The sequence below is a fragment of the Prosopis cineraria genome, unplaced genomic scaffold (genome assembly GCF_029017545.1).
Source record: "Prosopis cineraria cultivar Desert tree isolate PC_DT_omini unplaced genomic scaffold, ASM2901754v1 PC3, whole genome shotgun sequence".
NCBI classification, from domain to species: Eukaryota; Viridiplantae; Streptophyta; class Magnoliopsida; order Fabales; family Fabaceae; genus Prosopis; species Prosopis cineraria.
Genome location: NW_026555334.1, coordinates 31,820,067 through 31,835,372, shown reverse-complemented (window position 1 = coordinate 31,835,372; position 15,306 = coordinate 31,820,067). Strand labels below are relative to the sequence as shown.

Sequence of the window (15,306 nt, the reverse complement as noted above, 5' to 3'; positions counted from 1 at the left end):
GTTCCACTTTCGCTGTTTCACATGCTTTGATGCTCTGTTATCGCATCCCACTTTCTAAGCGAGTTTCAATGCCAGCCGATGATTTTTATTTTCCTTCTCATCAAAGATTATTCTCAGGATTTTATTATATTTGGATCAACAGCACTAATTAGTGTTCTTGTAATTCGTTGGGATGTCCCACTTTATGTTTCCGGTTTCTACGTCCAAATACACTTTTGGAGGGCTTCATTTCATCCTCCAATTTAACGCATCAATGGATACATAATATATGCTTCAGCCAGACCTTACCCCAGGAAACAAGTGGAATCATATACTAAATCGAAACAAAACAAGAAAGAAGGAAAAAAAGGCATGCACCGAAAATGTCTTCTTAATGTGCCACCGCATTATATACCCTTCCTCTAAACTCACGGACGATGTTCAAGAGAATTCAATTCTTAGGCATAATCAAAAGACGAGATAGTGATATATAAAATAAAAACAAACGCAAGACTTAATTATTTCCCTGGATTTTTTTTTTCTTTCTTTCTATGCTCTTCTTTGTCTTCTTGTCTGCATCTGATTAGGATATGAGTATACCAAAAAATCTGAATTTCGACTCTCATGCTAAGGATATGTATGTTAGTCTGGAATTTGTATTTGTACGACAATGAGAACAAGTTTATTTAGGATGTTATAACCTCAATATAAAATCGGAGCATTTAAATTCAGGGCATAGGAATACATGTATTGTAATGATCCTCCATTAAGAAAAAAAATTTCAGAAACGCTCATCGACCACTCTCATATTCCGTGCACTCAAAATCACAGGAATACGACCTTCCCAAAACCAAACTTGTGCTATTTCTAGCATGGCAGTTATTAATTAGCCAGTTCCAAGTTTGCTGCTCACTGGATTGATCCAGCTTCACAGGAGCAAAAAGTTGACCCAGAGGTTGGTTTAGCGAGGTAGGTGGGGTTGCGGTCTCCAGCCATGATCACAAGCACCCTGGGCTCGGACTCAGTCTCTGGGTTCTTTGGCATGGCCTGCTTAGTGACAGTGTCTTCACCTGCAGAAGATGGCGAGTGAGATTGAGAATAAGCACGCTTTGAGTAGGAGCAAATGAGGACTACGAGAGCAACAGATATGAGAGCCATCATTATAGCCAGTCCTCCAAAGAGGTAAGGAATCGGTGACTTCCATAGCCTAGCCAGGCCAGATGATCCACTGTTTATCGGCCTCATCTTTCGTTCTTTCTTTCTTTCTTTGCTCTCTTCTTCTTGGTTTTTTTTTCTCTACACCCTGTAATGCAGTTGCACTGAAATGAAAGTCCTATCTCGGATTTATAGCAAGTTTTGCGAGATTTTGTTTTACAAAAGTACCCTTTTTGTTTCGAGGTAGATTCCTTTTTGTGTTCGCCCGAATCGATGCTTCATGCGGATGTGGAAACTGAGAAGTGCGTTGATAAATGCTTTCATGTGTGTTGTTTGTCAGTTTCCTTCTTAAGATTATCCGGTTTCTGGTTTTATTATAAAAAAAAGACCACACCACATGAGGCCCCAAAATTTTGGTTCAACTTTGTTGACATTTCAGAACTCGAAAAGATATCAGTTTCTTCAGTCCAATACAAGGGAAGTAAAAGAGCCATAAGAAACTTGTTTATCTGTAAATGCTTTATGGGGCTTACAGGTACAATGTGCAGACTTTTTGGATTTATCCAGGATATCCCCGCGCGAGTGTTAGAAACTGATTTCTCAATATACTGGGATTGCATTTAAGGGACTGACTTCTTCTAACATGCACATACTCAGGAACTGAACCCTAGTTACATGCTTAAGAGACCCAGAAAAACCACCTGCCACACTTTGTTGCAAGAACTCGCAATGTACAGACTTTGTCTGCAGTAAACATTGGCGTACGTCAAGCTCAAATCTCAAAGTCAAAAGGACCAATTTAGAATTCAAAGTCTGCAGTGCTAGGTATGATGACGGGCATGCAGAGATGAACCATACGTGTCTGTCCTCTCAACTTCAGATTTCTTCTCTTGGTCATGGGAAGGATGACATACACTATTACTATAGATTGAAATAAATAATGTATTATCGTCACGTCACGTGTTGAAGAATAATATATCCTAAATTTAAATTATTTAAGAATTATACGCTTAAAAATTGTGTGGTGTATAAATGTAAACGCGTTCAAATATGTCCACTTCGCTGAGCTCGGATTGATTCTAGTGATCAATCTTTGAAGTGATTGATATGGCCGACACCATCCTTTAATTGAAGCACCAGATAGAATGAACAACAAATCAATCAATTGTCATATTGTTTTGATCGATTTTTGGTCCGTTTTGAAGTGGATCGAACTTAATTAATTTTTTATAGTCGTGTGTATGTGAATGGGTTGTGAGATCGGGACATCATAGTTGTTGTTCGTCATTTCACAAAGATTTTAATTGTCTATTAACGTTCTAAATCTATATTGCTGTGCAGAATCATAATCTTATATTATAATCTAAGAAATCTAAGGGGAACGGCAACCCTGTTTGCTGTTATCTGAAATATTCGATTTTCATAGTAAGATTCAATGTTACCGGACCATATTTAATCATATTTCATGGTTAAATTGTCAAAATTGTGGCCTTTAAGACTGACTCTTTACTGTGTAAGTATAAAATATTGAGAAAATTATTTTAAAGTCCCATTTAAAATAATTAAGTACTCATAGGTCTATTGTGTTGTCATTCTGTTAAGCTCAATCGAGAATAAATCTGGAAGTAATTAACTATCTTGAATGAAAATTGTAAGTAACTTTTTTTAAAATATTTAGTATTTTATATGTGTATCCAAAGAATATTGTATTAAAACATGAATAAAAGAATTACAGTTATTTTTAGAACTCAAAATAACTACAGTTTAGTAACTCCACAATTCCATTCCATTTTATTATTAAGCTTAATTAATCCATTTCTATTGGGGCTTTTACAGATATGGCCTATGATACCGGACCAAACCAAACAAATAGTCTAACAATTATTTTATTCTGTATTATGGCCATTTTATTATATTTATCAATGATATATTATTATATATTAATAATAAATTCTTTATAAATTTTCAATAATGAACTTCTATATATTAATAATAAACCTTCATATATTAATGTGAACTGAATATATTTTTAAATTTTTAAAAATTTAGTCTATATTTTTTGAGTACAAGATTTGTTTCATTCAATGGGCCAATTTATCCATTTCTATTTTCCGTTTATTATCTATAATATTTTTATTTTTTAAAACAAGAACACAAATTTATTCCATTCTATTTTGCTTTTTGCCCTCTAAAATCTGCGTGTACGAAGGTGGGCTAAAGTCAAATTCTGGGCCAGAGCAAAATTGCTTGAAGGCCGACATATTTTGTTGTTAGTGGCAAACACAATACTACCAACAGGGTGGGATTGGCCTTCGAGATTTTGGACTTCAACAGGAAGAGAAATAAAATTTGTTGAAGACGCTACTGGATGATTTGTTACCTTTATTGGTTTTAGCCATTGTTTTTTTTTCATCATTTGGGAAAAATAAAATCCAAATCATTTACTGAATAGATTTTGTTTTTGTATTGCGAATTTCGATCTCTTTAATAAACCTAAGGTCACGTTTCACAATTTTGCACAATCCAGGAAAAAAATATACCTTGAGAAAAATATTATGAGGTGCCAAATATTTTTTCGCTGTAAATGTGGCTGCTCATTCTTATAAAAGAGACCGATGCTCCGATAGGAGTATGAGTGTAGGACCCATGGAAGGAAATTCATTCTTTTTCTAAATTGGCCAAGAATTAAATAGAGAGAGATAAAGGAGTAATATTTGGTATCCAGCTGGATTAACAATAATAACTTACTGTAAAAAAATTGGCTTGCAGTGTGAACTAGAGAGAGAATACATTAGAAAAAAGTTAACATTTGATTAGACAATTTAATTTGTCAAAAAGATTAATAATTTAATTTTTTAATTACAATATACTCATTCTAGTCTGAAATATAAGCAGCTTTTAATAATAATTGGTATATTAATAAAATCTTTATTTTCATGAAAAAATATATTTTCTTTTATTTTTAACAGTAGTTCTAGTTTAGGATGAATGAGAAGGTCAAGTAAATGTTTGAATTGAAAAAATAACTAATATCTCTTCATGACTTCATGGGAACAAGTTTGTCTCGCCTTGAGGCTGATACATATCGTCTTTGTGGTCTTCCGTTTGATATTGTAACTCTAGCGTGCTCGTTGGATAGAGATTTGAGATTGGTTTGGTGGGGGTTGCTGGGGCTGATCATGGAGGTAGGGATAGAAGTAGAAAATTGAAGGTGGTATGGAAGCAAAGGGACAAGGAGCCTGACCGCAGCAATAAGGTGATTGGCAAGGTTATCTCAACAAAAGGAGTGAATCGCAATTCCACCATTGCTACTATACACAATGGATGGAATCTTGGAGAGAGCACGAAGATTGTGGAGATGGATCAGAATATCTCTGCGTTCACCTTTGCACATATGAAGGAGAAGGATCGCATTTTGTGTGGACACATCCTTGGACGATCCATATATCGGGGAGGTTTAGTTGAAAAAATGTTTGTAAAACGAGGCAGAGGGAATCTTAGTTAATACCCTCTTAATTGCGCAGGACACAATGAAAGAAAATGAAGGAGCTGTTTGAATTTTTTTTTTATTGCCATGAGAATTAGTATTTTGTAAGACATATTCTGAAAACAAAAATGATAATATATATTTTTTTCATTCTTCCTAATTTTTCAAAACAATAATCCCAACACACCTTAAAGTTAATTTTCAAGAATAATATTTTATTTTTTATTCTCTAAAATATTTTTTAAAATATATTACTAAACAGATTTTTTTTTGTTATAGAGAACAGAAAACTGTTTTCAGAATAAGTTGCTAAATAAACCCAAATACTCCTCCATCTTTTTTCTATAAGATCAAGTTTTGACTTCTGAGAGGTTGAATGCTATGTTGGTAGGGTTTTCTCTCTAAATATTAGGAGATTTTAGAGAGAGAGTTTTATTTTTAAATTTATCCACCAATTTTTTTGTTACTACCTCTTGCTTCTCTCTATTTTTATCATGATATTTGTAGTATGGTTACATTTTTTATCATAAACTCTTGTTAAACAAGCAATCTATTTAATTTTTAGATTAATTAAAAAAATTTAATTCTAAATTTTTATATTAATTTTCAGTTAAATATTCAAATTTTAAGATTATTATATATTTAATAATTTAATAAATAAAATTTTAAATTGGATAAAATAATTTGTAATTATGTTATTTAGTCAATAATATATGATAAAAATTATTATTATTATAATATATAATATATTAAAATATTAAATTTTATCATATAAATATTTTTATAAATAATAAGGTTATTATTGTCCATATAAAATTGATAACTTTTCTTTTCTCTTTGTTTTCATCCGCTTAGCCAAGTACAATGAGAAAAAATTATGGAGCTGTTTAAAACTATTTTTATTTGATTATTTTGAGAACTGATATTTTGTATAGCATGTTTTAAGAATAAAAAAATAATAAAAATAGATTTTTTTTATTCTCCCTTATTCTCTAAAACAATAATCACAAAATACTTAAAAATTATTTTTATTTTTTTTTCTAGAATAATATTTTATTTTTTATTCTTTAAAATATTTTTTAAAAACACATTATCAAATATATTTTTTGATTTTCTTGTTTTAAAAAACAGTCCTTAGAATAAGTTTTCAAACAGGCCTTGTATCCCTTTACCTTTTTCTCTTCTCTTTAGTTTTCCTCTTCTTATTTTTCTTTCCTTCTTATTTTCCTCTCTGAGCGAAGTACGGCAAAAGTGTTCCTTTTTAATTTTAATTTACAAGATCCAACTAGCAACTATCCGAAAATAATTCCAAATATACATTCCTAATAAATAATTAAACTATAATAAAAGAGTATTTAAAAGTATGCAAATCATTGCATTTAATTAAAAATAAAATTGAAAAACAGATATAAACCAATTTTAATTAATTACTTTAATTTAATTTTTACTACTGGATTGTGGTTATTGTCTTCTATAAGTACTTTCCAAACTTCGCAACCTTTGATCGGCTCGCCACATCTCCACTCGCTACTTTTTTGCTCTGCAATGATCATTAAATTTTAATCATCTCAAAAAAAAAAAAATTATCTCAATGATTATGTTTCAGATTGAATATTTTAGACTAAAATATAGTTATTGTTAAGGGTGAGCTTTATACTAGTAGTTGAGAAGAGCAGCTTGGCTGGTGGTAAAATTACAAGAGGCTTTTAATAAGAGGAAAATTTAAAAAGATGTGTTTAATGTATTCAAGAATGAAAACAGAGGGATTAGTTTGGATTTTAGAATGGCCACTGGCCACCGCCACAGCTCAAGTCGAAGCGGCGAATTAATATCACCTTGTCTTTTCCGATATGTTCTCTCGCCGTTTACAAACAAGTTTTCCGTTTCTCACTTTCTGCCCATCCTATCTTTGCCCTTCCCACCAAATCCACGCGCACACGCTTCTCCATCTTTAATAATTCTCTCTCTCTCTCTCTCTCTCTCTCACATAAGGAAAAATTCTGCTGCAATATAATCAAGCCATTTCTAAAAGGGAAAGATGTTGCTTTCACCTACCAGCTGGTTCTGGATAAGTTTCGGCGTTCGTTTCATCATACGATATATATGTATATCTCTTGCGTGATTGCAGCCGCATAGATCAAATATTGTTAATAATCTTATAGTAAATATTCGGAGATAATCAAATCCCAGGTTGATATAGTACTATATCCGATAGCGAGACATCTCTTGTTCTCACTATTCAAGAGACCCCCAACAATGAATTAATTACGTGATGGACCCCAAAAACCTGTCTTCTGGATCTAGACGGACAAAAACAATATCTGAACACTCCACGCTTCCATTTACATCTTCCCTCAAATCAACCTGAAACATTACACTTTCATAAAAACTAGAGGAGGAGGAGGATTAAGACTGAAAGAGTCATGTCAATACATTGGATAAGATAATTATCATTTTTTCTTGATCATCTCGGAGACTCCTTACACCGATTGGTGAGTCGGATGGGTGGTAGATGTTGAAGGTAGTGGCTTGGCTAAGAAAGTAGGATTAGTATCTCCAGCCATAATGACCACTATATTTGGCTCTGAATTCACCACACCATCCACATCCACCGTCTTGCTCTCTCGCTCTTGAGAAGAAGAGGAAGAGGAATGTTTGCGATGAGAACAAGCCAGGATAAGCAAGGCGAATGATATGAGGGTGAGAATGATGGCTAAGCCACCGAAGAGGTAGGGAATGGGAGATTTCAGGCTTGGCAAGCCACCAGCTCCAGCTTCAGCCATGGACGACGGCATGTTCCCTGTTGCTTCTGCAAGCGCACCGTCTGGCTTCATTTCCATCCCCACGCGCTACGCTTTCTTTCTTCTGTACAAAAATCTGGGCGCTGTCTTATTCACTTATGGCCGCCGAATAAGAGAGTATTTATAGATCTTACAAAGTGAAAAAGTACAGCACAGGTGGCTACCTACTACAGTGATTGGATCTTGGACAATTCGGGAGATGATAGCACAGATCCATTACTAATGAAAATCTGAAATGGCCTTTCTTTATCAAGTCTGACAGGGTCCGTATTCTTTCTTGTGCTGTTTGTGCTCTTGGAAAAATGAACCTTGTTGGCTTGATGGGATTTTCTCGATCCTCCCTCAATTTTTATTTTTATTTCTAAGTAATTTTTAATATATTTTATTAAAATTAAAAAAATTAAAATTTTATTAACTCTTTAAGAATTTAATAATTTTTTAAATTTATTCCTGTTAAAAATATATATGTATTTAAAAAATACTTTAATATTTAATAGAGGCAAATGATCAATAAAGATGGGCATCAAAAATTATAAAACACCTTACAAATATGACTAAAATGAATATTGTCTCTATGCCATAAATTGGGGCAGGGGAAAATTCGGGCTTGATATTTTTAATGTTTTACTCTCTAATATTGTTTATAATGCTCAAATATTTTAATTGTTTATTATACTTATATTTTATATAAAATGATAGAAATTTGATATCTTATAATAATAAAATAGTACTCCGTTTAAAAATATGAGATATTTTTAACTAAATCTTACTCTTAATAAAGTAGTTACTTATTTTTAAACTAACTTTATCTTTTTATATATATCTCTATTTAATAAAATGTTTCACAATAAAAAATATAAAGTAATCTACTTAGTAGGGACACTTTTAAAAAAAAGATAATAACTACGTCTTAAAAAACTCAAAATACTTTATATTTTTTAATATTTAATTTTTAAAAAAATATTTTATATTTTTAAATGAATGGAGTATAATTTTAGGGGTGGAAAAAAAGAAAGAGAAACCAAGCAATTGGGTTTTCTTCATTTTTTAAAATAAATCATAAAAATTACAACACTTTATCATTTCATATGATATCAAAATATCTTCAATTTTCGCTAAAGATTAGGATATTATAAAAGGCATCGGAGATTGGGAATACTAGGGAGAAAACGTGGGGCTCGAACTATATAGGGTGAATGATTGTCACCTGTTACAAACTCTCATTGCAAGCTGTAACTGATTGCTTGATTCATTCAAGCAACGAGGAAGAAATAAAGGGAAGAGGCAAGAATAACTGTGAATTTGTGGGTCCCACCTAATGCTCGGTGCCTCGATGTTTATCTTGTGGAGGACCCCACCGAAACGATTTTGGTCCTCACAATCCAAGTATTTCCATATTTTGATTTCGAGTCCCTTCACATTTTTTAAGAAAACACCGTCTTCTTTTTAAAAATATAGTTTTAATTATTCCACTCATTTGAATAATATAAAGAGAGAATTTCATTTAAAAATTCAGGTAATAACATATTTTTTTGATGGGTCTTAAAAAATTTCAAAATCTCAACTCAGTTCTCAAGGATGAAATTAAAAATAAATTAAATATAAAAAAAATAAAATACCCTCAATTCAAATATTAAAAAAAAACACTAGCCACTATCGCCAGAGCATCACCTTCGGTGATCAGAGCCTCATCAACAACGACAGCCACTAGACCTCCATCGCTGGAGCTCCAATTGCTAGCTAGACTATCATTGACGATGGTTGGAAAATTATGAAGAATTAATTTTTTCAAAAATAGCTAAGGTGGGTGTAGAATCCAAGACTCTTTGGTTCACCAAAAAATTTTAGACCACCAAGTCACTCAACCCATTCAATAATATAATGCATAAAATTATATATATACTAAACTATATATATAATAAACTTTATTTTCAAATCACTTGATTATTACGTTACTTATTAATTATATAACTTTACTTGTTAATATATTAACATGACTTATCAATTACTTAACTCTTCTTGTTAAATCTATGACCTCTACAATAGAGTTACATTACTTATTAATCACGTAATTGTAATTGTTAATACTTTAACAAGACTTGTTAATTACTTAACTTTTCTTATTAATCCCACGACTCTTGCAACAGAACTAAATTACTTGTTAATTGCATAACTATATTTATTAATACTTTAACAAGACTTGTCAATTATTTAACTTTCCTTGTTAAGTTCGTGACCCTCACAACAGAGCTACATTACTTGTTAATCATGTAACTATAGTTATTGATACCTTAGCAGGACTTGTTAATTATTTAAATTTACTTTTCAAATCTATGACTCATTCAACTGAACTGCATTACTTATTAATCATGTAACTTTACTTATTAATTACGCAACAATACTTGTTAATTGCACAGCTTGACTTGTTAATATCATAATAAAACTTGTTTAATTGTTGTTTCGAAAAAGCAATTAAATTACTTGTTAATTGCATAACTTTACTCGTTAATTCCTTAACAATACTTGTTAATTATCTATTGTCACTTGTTAAATGAATATATGATTTATATAAAAAATTGAGTTTTTTAGATAACGAAAGCAATAACAGTCGGGTCTCTCTTATTAGTATTCATCAAATTAGATACTCAATTATATAAGCATATATATATATATATATAGAGAGAGAGAGAGAGAAGTACCCTAAAAAAATATAATATTAACAATGAAAATTGAAGAAATGAAAAGCTATATTAGGCTTTTAACAAGTATACTTCTTGTCATAATACTCAAGAAGTTTAAAAATAAGATTTATTATACAAATAATTTTGAGGGAGTCACGAAATTAACAATAAAGTTACATAATTAACAAGTTAAGCTATGTAATTAACAAATATTGTTGTGTAATTAACAAGTTACATGATTAACAAATAATGCAGTTCAATTGAAGGAGTCATAAATTTGACAAGTAAATTCAAGTAATTAACAAGTCCTATTAAATTATTAACAAAAATAGTTACATGATTAACAAGTAATATAGCTCCGTTGTGGGAGTCACAAACTTAACAAGAAGAGTTAAGTAATTGACAAGTTCTATTAAGGTATTAACAAATATAATTACGTGATTAATAAGTAATTTAGTTATGTTGCAGGATTCATGGGGTTAACAAGGAGAGTTAAGTAATTGACAAGTTCTATTAAGACATTAACAAGTAAAATTACACGATTAACAAGTAACGTAATAATCAAGTGATTTGGGAATAATATTTATTATATATATATTCTTTTATGCATCATATGATTGAATGAATTGAGTGGCTTAGTGGTCCAAAATTTTTTAGAGAACCAAGGGATCTTGGGTTCTACACCCACCTTGGCCACGTTTGGAAAAATTAATTCTCCATAATTCTTTAGCCACCGCCGACAGTGGTCTACCCGATGGCCGAAGCTCCAGTGATGAAGGTCCAGTGGCTATTGTCGCCAACGAGGCTTTAGTCGTCGGTAGCAGTGCTCCGACAATAGTGGTTGGCAGTTTTTTTCAAATATTTAAACTTAAGGTATTTTAGCCTTTTCTACATTTAACTTATTTTAAATTTAGTCCCTAAAGACCGAAGTAAGGTCTTGAAATTTTTTGGAACCCACCAGAAGATATGTTGCTACCTAAGTCATTAAATGAAATTCTCCATAATATAAATTTTGGAATTTTTTAAAAAATGAAACAAATAAATGTTAACAAATTCAAAAGGAAAAAATCATATTCAAAAACCTAAAAAAAATAATTCATTGATAAAGACTAACAACAAGTCTCATTTAAAAAAAAAGCAAGTTATGTTATCATTTGAATAACAAGTCATTTTATAGTGACCTTTATCTGTAAATAATTGTCTTCCTAAGTTCTTGGATGTGATTCTCTTAATTCAAAAATGCTAATCAATTGAAAAATTAATACTTCATTCAAAAATAATTTTTCTATAAAAACTAGTATGGATCCTATTTATTACATGAAATTTGAAAGAGTAAGTTATCACAGTATTATTTATGATTTAACAACAGTGCAACTTCACTTAAATTTTGATCTTATTATATTGTAAATATATTGATGAGAAAGTGTAAATTAGTAATTTTTTCATTTCTTGCTCTCCTTAAAACTAATGGAAGATTTTAGAAGGTAATTGATATTACACTTAATTTAAATATATCATATTAAAAATACAACTGCTGGCAAATTTATTTCCTCGCATCATTGAAAAAGGTTGGCCGATTGAGATGGAAGAGGATAACAGATAAAGCAATGTAGAAAATAAGCAGAACGCCAACAACTTCCATTTGATTTTCTTTTCTAACGAGTACTAGCACCACTTTTATGTGTGATGTTTACTTTTGATAATTTCTATTCACTATGAAAAATTTAAAGATTTAAAAAGTATTATATGTTAAAAATAATAAATGATTATAGTTTTTATAAATTTTATATTCTATAATGAATTAATGATAGTAGCTTGGGAAAATCACACCTAGATCCCATTGGACAAATATAAATGCAGCTAAGTCCCACCAAAAAGAGAAAATATTTTGCAGTCTTTGGTCCCTTGGTGTGAATAATTCAATAAGTAAAATTGCTCATTTGCCTTAATTGAATCAAAAAGAGAGAAGGAAGAAAGAGAAGGCATTTGCACGCAATGGAGGTAATGAGCTGAGCTCTCGCAATTGTCTTAAGAAAAGTGAGTCAGGTAAGATCATTTTGTAGCTTAAATGCAAACCCATTGTTATCCTTTCATTCCATATTGTTACAATTTTTGTCTTCTAAGTGTGTTCGGTGTCTGCAACTAATTTTAGTATTAATATGACCATGCCGAACAAGGTAAATGATGATATTAGTTTACCTGTATTATTTGCTAATCATTTAATTCAGTCTTTTATTGTTTAATGGTCAAACAAAGTCATGTGGGTTGTCTCTTTCTCTATTTATAAGTATATCAATGTGGGTGGTCTCTCTTTCTCTCTTCATGTGGTATATTATGGTGAGCAGTCATTGATCTTGCATTTGTAATTGTGTATTTAGGATTATAGTGCTACTTGATTGAGCTGATAAATTTGTTATGAAATGGCAAGATGTGTTATTAATAATTTAAGCATAAGTTATCAATATGCTATAGTTAGTTATCAGTATGTTTTGTGAGTTTGGCAAAAAAATATATATATTTTTTGTGTGGTTCAGGTTGAGTTGATAAATCTATTATAAAATGACAAGATATATTGATAAGAGCCTAAGCATAAGTTATTAATATGCTCTAAGTTGTTGTTAATATGTTGTCTGTGGTGCAGGTGGAGCTGATAAATATGTTATGAAATTGCAAGATGTGTTATTAATAGCCTAAGCATAAGTTATCAATATGCTACGGGTAGTTATTAATATGTTATGTGGTACAGATTGAGTTGATAAATCTATTGTGCATTCACTTTTTTGGGGCTACAATTTCTTTTATGATTGTTCATATAAGATGACCTCCAAAAGAAGAAAGTTAAATGCATGTGGTGGCTTTTCAATTATCCCAACAATGAAAATGAATCCACTATTATGTCTACATTATTAAGATCAAACTAAAAGAAAAGGAAAATGTAGGACTATCTAAATTGTGCATATCATTTTAGAATAGAATTTTTTTGCATTTTATGTATTTAACTTGTTACATAATATTTTAAACTTTTCATTTTGTATATTTTATTTTGTAAATGCTTATATCAAGGATGAATATTAGTTTTAATTTCAACTGAAATAGTCACTATATATTTCTCACTGATATACAATTGTTGACAAGACAAGTGTCCTGCAATTATTGTTAAGAGGCCTTTATGTTATTTATCACATAATATACAATTGACCAATAAGTTGTAACAACTTTGATGCAGACCAACCATTTACAACTAGGCTAAGGGAAATAGCAATAGGGCAAGGGAAAATGACAACAAAGCAAATGGTATTGACAACTGATATATTGTTAAGTGTAACAAGCTATTGATTAAATGCATAAATGTTGCAAACCAATCATTTAAAACTAGGCTAAGGGAAACAACAATATGGTAAGAGAGAATGACAAGGAGGCAAAAGGCATTGACAACTGATATATTTTTAAATATAACAAGCTACTAATAAAATACACAAGTGTTGTAAACCTACTATTTACAACTAGGCTAAAGGAAACAAAAACAAGGTAAGGGAGAATGACAATAGGACAAAGGGCATTGACAACTACTATACTTTTAAGTGTAACAAGACACTGATAGAATGCACAAGTGTTGTACACCAACCATTTATAATTAGGCAAAGGAGAATAACAATAAGGCAAGGGGGAATGATAATTAGGCTAAGGGCATTCACTTTTTCTATAACATCCTAGAAAAATTTAACCCTAATTAACTATTTTTAATTATGATAATTGAGTAATTTGATATGGTGTGTGGCTAAAAAAATCTAATAAGTAATTTGGTTGTGATTTTAGCCCTACTTATGGATCCAAAGTGAAGTAGGGCCACCCAAACATCGAAAGGGTGAGAAAATTTGAAGGAATTGTCTTTGTGCTAGATGTTGTGGTGTGCAACATGTCTATCACAGTGCACAGATGGCAAATGAAGAAGGAGGGTCTCTCTATGCCATGTATTATGGTGTATACTATGTGCGTCATGACGTATGGCCAAATATTCTAATACAAAGCTTGCAAATCAAATAGAAAAATTAGAAAGAAAGAGAGGGAGAAAATGAAAGACCCAAGGTTTCTCTACTAGAGCTTGCTTCATTAAAGGTTTTAGAGCAATTTTAAGCCATCCTACACTTAAGGTAAGATCAATGTGCTTCCTTCTCCCTTTCTCTTCCATTTTAATGAATATTGAAGTTAGGGTTTGATTTGAAAGAGTGATTTACGGACCATTTGAGTGTTGGGTCCAAACTCATTGACTTAAATAGAATTAATGGGAGTTGTTTGAGATATCTAATCCTGAAATTTATGAATTTACAAGTTTTGGTAATTGGGAGGGCATTAGTGCTTGAAAATTTAGAATAAATAAGGGAATTAGAGTTTGTTGGAAACATTAATAAGGGTTTGAGAATTTAATGAAGCTATTGGGAGATAAAGAGAGTTAATAAATCTAATAGGTAAGCCTAAATGTAAGAAGTAAAAACATTGTGTATTTTAGAAGTAAAACTAAGAGTTGAAAGTGGGTATTTGACAATGTTAATATGTTGAACTTGATTAATTGTAGATTAATTATCCAAACAATGTATTTGGCTTGGAAAACAAGCTTGGAAGCAAGTTATTGAAGGATAAACCTTTAACCTCTCAAAATCTAGAGGTAGCCGGGAGAACCTTGCTTTAAGTAATTGTTTATTAATTGTATTTTACTGTGAAAATAAGTTTATTTGCGTGCATGACTAAATTTTAAAGCATGCTATAAACCATATGTTAGTATGTAAATCTTGATCTTACATAAATGTGAAGTAGAATTCAAAATGAGTTTCTCAATTATTAATGTGCTTTGAAATGAGAAATTTATTACATGTGATATGTGATATGATGATAATGTGGTTGTATTAATATATGGATATGATGTGTGGGGCTAAATAAAAATTTAAACTGAGTATAAAATTAAAAATGGAAGTGGATAATGTAGTGAAAATAATATTGATACTCACTTGAAAAGCGTATTGTTGTAAGCCTAACGTGTTGATACTAAAATAAAGAAATTGTGAATGAGTAAGCATCGTATATTGCATAATCAATTAGTGGGAGTTCACCTAAGAAAAAGAGTAGATAAAATTCATATGGTATATACGACTACCTTTCGATGCAGAAATGTATAGCTTTGTCCTACTGTTTGTCGAAGGACTATCCC

At 31.0% G+C, this 15,306-nt stretch overlaps 2 protein-coding genes across 2 annotated transcripts; both read right to left on the bottom strand.

Moving 5' to 3' along the window:
* Positions 1-650: 650 nt before the first annotated feature.
* Positions 651-1,300, bottom strand: LOC129304693 (protein GLUTAMINE DUMPER 2-like). Its single transcript, XM_054944439.1, has one exon. It carries the CDS (start codon positions 1,222-1,224, stop codon positions 889-891), a length of 336 nt encoding a protein of 111 aa, XP_054800414.1. The 5' UTR covers positions 1,225-1,300; the 3' UTR covers positions 651-888.
* A 5,096-nt stretch (positions 1,301-6,396) lies between these two features.
* Positions 6,397-7,580, bottom strand: LOC129304501 (protein GLUTAMINE DUMPER 5-like). The gene has a single exon (XM_054944188.1). The coding sequence runs from the start codon at positions 7,459-7,461 to the stop codon at positions 7,102-7,104; it is 360 nt and encodes a 119-aa protein (XP_054800163.1). The 5' UTR covers positions 7,462-7,580; the 3' UTR covers positions 6,397-7,101.
* Positions 7,581-15,306: the final 7,726 nt, after the last annotated feature.

Excerpts from the sequence above, each read along its gene's own strand:
- LOC129304693 (XM_054944439.1), bottom strand. The coding sequence starts at position 1,224 with ATGAGGCCGATAAACAGTGGATCATCTGGCCTGGCTAGGCTATGGAAG.
- LOC129304501 (XM_054944188.1), bottom strand. The coding sequence starts at position 7,461 with ATGGAAATGAAGCCAGACGGTGCGCTTGCAGAAGCAACAGGGAACATG.